General features: G+C 41.2%; 1 protein-coding gene across 1 annotated transcript in view; it reads right to left on the bottom strand.

Moving 5' to 3' along the window:
* Positions 1-844: 844 nt before the first annotated feature.
* LOC120534700 (NACHT, LRR and PYD domains-containing protein 3-like) overlaps positions 845-6,000 on the bottom strand; it is a 43,694-nt gene continuing 38,538 nt past the window's right edge. The window contains exons 10-11 of the mRNA XM_039762287.1: positions 4,098-4,271; positions 845-1,076 (exon numbers count right to left, since the gene is read on the bottom strand). Of these exons, the coding sequence (XP_039618221.1) occupies positions 977-1,076; positions 4,098-4,271 (274 nt within the window). The 3' untranslated portion in view covers positions 845-976. The remainder of the gene's footprint in view (positions 1,077-4,097; positions 4,272-6,000) is intronic.

The raw sequence follows: 6,000 nt of genomic DNA, 5'->3' as shown, positions 1-6,000 counted from the left end.
TCCATTTTATATCCTGTTTTTTTGCCAGTTCTGAGTTGTGTTTCTTCTCCTTTATCCCTCCATTTTTTAAAACCATTCAGGTCAGTGTCGATCAACAAGCTAGAACACCCATCCCTAAACGGGTCACCAGCCCCTCACACTTTCTACACCTCTAGCCCTGAGTTCTCCTCATCTTGTCCTTTTGCTCTCATTTCTTTTTAAATGGCTCACTTGTTCAGGTTGCTGCTCACTAAAGAGGACATGAGTGGAGGTGACAATGAAGTGAAGACAAGGGAGTGTGTTAAAGTATCACAGATTTCCAAATCAGCACACGATAGAGTCTGTTCAGCCATATTGAAGTCAGGAGTTGCGTGAAGATAAAACACAACTTCAGACAACACCAAATGATGGAGATGACCAGCAGTTTTGTGATGTTTCTGCTCAGACAACCATCAGCTTGTCCTGTGATGGACTGACAACCCATCCAAGGTTTGTACCCAAAGCCAGAATAGGCCTCACCACCCATCACCCTACAATGGGATGGTCACCCCTATCTGCTACTCTCTTAAGGGGTCCTTTTAGAGAACAATCCCCACTGTGGTCCTCTTCTGTTTGAACTTGTGCAGTGTGGTGACCAATTCAGAATCCATCCATCCATTATCCATTCATCCATCCATCCATTATCCAACCCTCTATATCCTAACTACAGGGTCATGGGGGTCTGCTGGAGCCAATCCCAGCCAACACAGGGCTCAAGGCAGGAAACAATCCCTGGGCAGGGTGCCAGCCCACTGCAGGACATAAAAACACACACACACACATACCAAGCACCAAGTGAGTTTAAAGAAGGAGAGCACAGGCTGAGAAGAAGATATTAAGAGTTTATTTAAAGTGAAGGATAGCTAAGGAGATTATTAAAGAATTAAGAGAAGAATATACAATGATTGGACTGGGGTGCGCCATCACTGGGGAACATTGATCACCATGTCCGGTCTTCTTATATGTCAATATCCACCTGTTGTCCAGTCCTCTGCAACTCCTGCTGTAGTGACCTCAGGTTGTTCTTCTCACTCTCACTGATCTCATTACCATACAGCCTGTGAAGAGACACACATGTGAGTTACAAACACTAATGGGTGTCACCTCACACAATGGAGCATCTCAGTGACACTCTCGCTGACATCACCATCCCAGAAGTCCTCTCAGTGTCTCTTAGTCACACGACGTGCGTGTTGGCCTGCCGGTAGCTCAGTCCATAGTCTAGCGTAGTCACCATCTTCTGAAGCCCTGTTGGTTTCATCTTATTTTACTGCTCATTTCATACAGAAGATGTTCTGGTTAGGCCAGGGTTCCTTCCCAGCTCCTGTTTAAAGTTCTTTTTATTTTCTTTGTTCTTTCTTATTATCATTCATTGTTTTCAATTGCTGCGGTGGGCTGGCGCCCTGCCCAGGGTTTGTTTCCTGCCTTATTCCATTTAATTATTATTTAGTATTTATGTGTGTTATGCAATTCTCTGTTGAATTTTGTGGGTGGATCCCAAAGAGGCAGGGCCACCTGTCCATCACTGTTAAAAGACCACCTCCCAGCTGTCCCAAGGCTGCTGAGAATTGAAGTCCAGTGCAGATCATTTGACTGCACTGTGGTATTTGGTGGTCTTTGTGATTATTTTACCCTTTTCTTAAATGTTGATTATTGTTTTTGAATCTTCTGCTTTTGAATTTGGATTCTCTTACAGATTGTGCTTTTTGGAATGTTGCTAGCTATGGATTGCCTTTGGCAGACCCTTTGGCTCTTTTGTTAATAAATCTTGTCTTTTATAAAGACTAGGGGGCTTCGTCCCCTGCTTGCTTTGCTTGCCAACCCCCTGCCTGTGCTACACGCCAGCAACTTCACGTCTCAGCCCCTCGCAAATAACAAAGCTTTTAATTCACACGGATAGGCCTTTTCATTGGGAAGAAACACTACTTTTCCCTGATGGCAACATGAATTAGATAATCAACAAGTCTCAGAATTAAAGTTTAAAGCCAAACAATATCTACATACTTCTGTCATACCACCTATATCCATATACTCTGTCTCTTTTTGCTTTTACCTTTTCGTCAATATCACATTAATCTTGATTTTGTGTTTGGACTTACATTATGACAACGCAACGTATAACTGCCCTTGAGTGAATATCATTTCTTTCTCTCGAAAGAACTACACGAACTGTGTCTGACAATAGCATTCACACAAATGAGAAATGATTGAACCATGTGTGTGGTTGTAAATGTTTTAGATGTGGGCAAAACTTTTCCAAATCTCTTCTCTCACGGGATTTCACTTTCAACAAACAACCAATCTTTTAATTCTTGTGGATATGCCTCTTCATTGGGAAGAAACACTACTTTTCCTAGATGGCAACACAAATTAGACCATCTACAAGTCTCTGACTTAAAGTTTAAATCCGAACAATATCTCTTTTTGTTGTTCCGTTATTTCACCGAGTAATAATTTCCTTTTGTTTGCGCTAATGCGATCTTTACTATCATTTTCTTGAGACTTCCAAATTTTCATATTTCCATTATCTCTAACCTACTCCGCATGTGTATCATGCCTATGTTTTTGAATTCTTTACGATGTTCTGCTTTGTCATCTACTCTTTGTCTTTTATTTCCGGCCCCGGGTGTGGTTAAATCTCTTGGCACAAAGTCTCATCTTACGGGACGTGAAAGTGTCTCTCTTCAAAAGATCACACCTCGTCACAGGATAAAAAGTCTTGTCTCCCAAGTTTTTTTTATTACAATAGAGAGACTAGTTGCCTAATCTCAAGATGCAGTTTTCACGGTTCTCCCTCTGGTCAGACACACTTCACACCTTTAAGGCTTTTTTTGCCTTTATTTTAAATTTAAAAGTCTGACCTCCTCTCTAAAGTCTAGTTGAGCCTGAAGCCTCCAGTTTTCCTGGGGTTCAACCAGCCTTGGGATGACATTTGTTTGGTGTCCTATTTTAGAGGCCTCAACCCTTTATTATTTTGTGCTGCAAGAGCAATTACAACAGAAGGTGGCCTTTTCAAGTGACATGATGTTAATCACTTTGTCCACCTCTGGTCACCTCCTGTGTCCTGTTCTACTAATTAATGCTCAGTCTCTTTCTATTATTTTCTTTCCCACTCCTCTTTACTCTCATGTCTTCTCCAAATTTTATGTTTTCTTGTTTGTTCTTGTTGTCCATTCACCACCCTGTCCACTGACATTATTAGTCCACTAACTATTCATGGTGGCTCTAAAATCGGTACTGACCCCTACTCTCTTTTCTGTTTCTTTTTCCGGTTTCTTTGTGGTGGTGGCGCAGGCCACCACCACCTACTCAAAGCTTCATGATGCTCAAACAATGATGGACGGATTAAAAGGCAGAAGTCTACGTGACCATCATCATCATCAAGCCCTTCCGTGAGAATCCTAAATCCAAAGAGGACTGTTTCATTTATGTTAGGTAGAATGCCCAGAGGGGACTGGAATCCCTACAGATTTTATTTTTTTTCTCCAGCCGTCTGGAGTTTTTTTCTGTCCCCTGGCCATTGAACCTTACTCTTATTCGATGTTAATTAATGTTGATTTATTTTGTTTTATAATTGTGTCTTTCATTTTTCTATTCTTTAATATGTAAAGCACTTTGAGCTACTGTTTGTATGAAAATGTGCTATATAAATAAATGTTGTTGTTGTTGTTGTTGTTGACATTGGCTCTTCTCTTTCTTGTGTGTTCCAAATGAAACCCCATAAGCCTGTCCACATTCTCCTTATGTCCACTCTGCCTGCTTTCCTGATCCTGTCACCTCTGCTCCATGAGTCCTTGTCCCCATGTCTGTTATTTCTACAGCTCCTGTCTACCCTTTCAGCTGTTTATTTTCTCAGTCCATCTCACACTTGTCCTCTTTTCCCTGTTACCTCTTTCATTATTTTGTTGTCATCCATGTCTATCACCTCCATCCAGCTCCTCGTGTCCACTCTCTTTGTCCCATCACCCGTCTTTCTCCTACTTTCAGTCAGGTCATCATGTAGTGTCCTGTGATCTGTTCGTCAATTGAGCTGTCAGCTCAAACTTCATAACCCTAAACAGCTCACCCTGTTTACTCACCACAGTGTCAGTAATTTACAGTTTGGGCTCCTCAACCCCTCATACAGCTGATGAGCTCCTGAGTTTCCCAATTTGTTGTAATTCAGTTTCAGTTCAATCAGTTGTGAGTGTGGAGAAGAGAGGAATGATGAGACAGCTGAGCAGCATGTGGAGGTAAGGCAACATGAAACCAGCCTGTGGAGAAGAAGGCAGAGAAGTGAGGGCATGAGGAGAGACAGACAGAAAGGAAGACAGGAACTCAACAAAAAGGGTCAATGCCTGCTGGCATTTTGACACTTCACTGATGTGCAGTTTGAATCTGAGACCACCGCTACTCTTATAAAGTAAGGCAATATATATATATATATATATATATATATATATATATATATATATATATATATATATATACACACATACAGTGGGTATGGAAAGTATTCAGACCCCCTTCAACTTTTCACTCTTTGTTATATTGCAACCATTTGCTAAAATTATTTAAATTATTTTTTTCCCTCATTAATGTACACACAGCACCCCATATTGACAGTTTATGTATTTTGTAGGACACCATCTAAAGACAACTGTTAGACATTCCGGTCACCACAGAGCTTAATATTCAACTGTTTGTCATGCTGGATGCTTCTGATGTCACAGTAATCAGAAGATGAGGACACTCTGTTGTTTAATAAGGACAAAGACAGGACCTGACTTTAGAATCAATAATGTAATGGACAGGGAGGACAAGACTGACACATAACACTTTTACCTCAACCATTCAGGCCTCACATACTGACCACTGCCACTAACCAGCTGACCTCCATCCACTAAAGGCCTCAGTGTTGCTGAACTCAGTTTTCTTATTTCTTCTATTAACTTGTAACAAAGCAGGAGGGCAAGTTTCAAATGGATGATCAGCATTCCAAAACCCAGTCCACTGGACATAGAGGTGGTCTGAGGTCCTTGGAGTGGACCATGAAATGACCATCATGACCACTGTTGTCCATTTCCAGCTCCTGTCTGTCTTTTTGTCTGCATATTCAGCTCAAGTGATTTGATCAAAGGAATGGGTGATGTGCTGATATCGTCATCTATTGGGAGGGACTGGAAATGCAAAGCACTTCATCAACCGACAACAAAGGACATTGGGGTCACATCATGAGTGACATCTTTGTGTCCTCAAAGTCTGAATTTCTCACATTATCTCACTTCACCTGTCCCATAATATGCCATATTAACTCCTCCATTCCCACAATCCTTTTCATTCTGCTGCTCTTTCTGTTTACCATAATGCTGTGTGTTTCTGCTGACCATCCAATCATTTTGTTCATTCAGTGTATTGAAGTTTGTAATATTTAACAACTCAAATAATTGACTGGAGACTCGTGTACAAAATCATTTGCCACCTGTCCATTTTCTACACCAGTTTATTCCCAGCAGGGTCACATAGCTGCTAAAAGGCACCCCAGTAAGCAATGAGCAGCAAATTAAACACCATGTCAGCCTCTCTTTATGAGCTTCACAGTCTAATGTTTAGATTTTGGTCACTTATTTGTTGTATCTTATTTGAATAATCCAATACTAACACAGCACACCAACTTAAATATTACAAGTCTTATTACCACATGCTATAAAAAGCATTATATTAACAAGGGGACAGGTGAGCACAGAGGGTGAAAGGTCTGTGGGGTACAGAAGTGAGTGTTACTGCATAGCACAATGAGTGTGAATGGACATGAAGGCTGCAAATTGGACAAAGGAGTGTAAATTTGATCAGCAGGAGTGCAACATCAGTGCAAAGTCTTCAAAGCTGACTCAATGGGCACTTTATTTGGCTCTAAAGTGTGGACTCAGCAGGATGTCTAAATGACTCCTTATGGATTTTGGTCTCCCGTTGACTCAGTGGCTTCATGCGCTCCTGCTGATT

The sequence above is a fragment of the Polypterus senegalus genome, chromosome 8, assembly GCF_016835505.1.
Source record: "Polypterus senegalus isolate Bchr_013 chromosome 8, ASM1683550v1, whole genome shotgun sequence".
Classification (NCBI taxonomy): domain Eukaryota; kingdom Metazoa; phylum Chordata; class Cladistia; order Polypteriformes; family Polypteridae; genus Polypterus; species Polypterus senegalus.
Note: the sequence above shows the minus strand (reverse complement) of the source record. Positions and strands in the feature narration are given on the sequence as shown.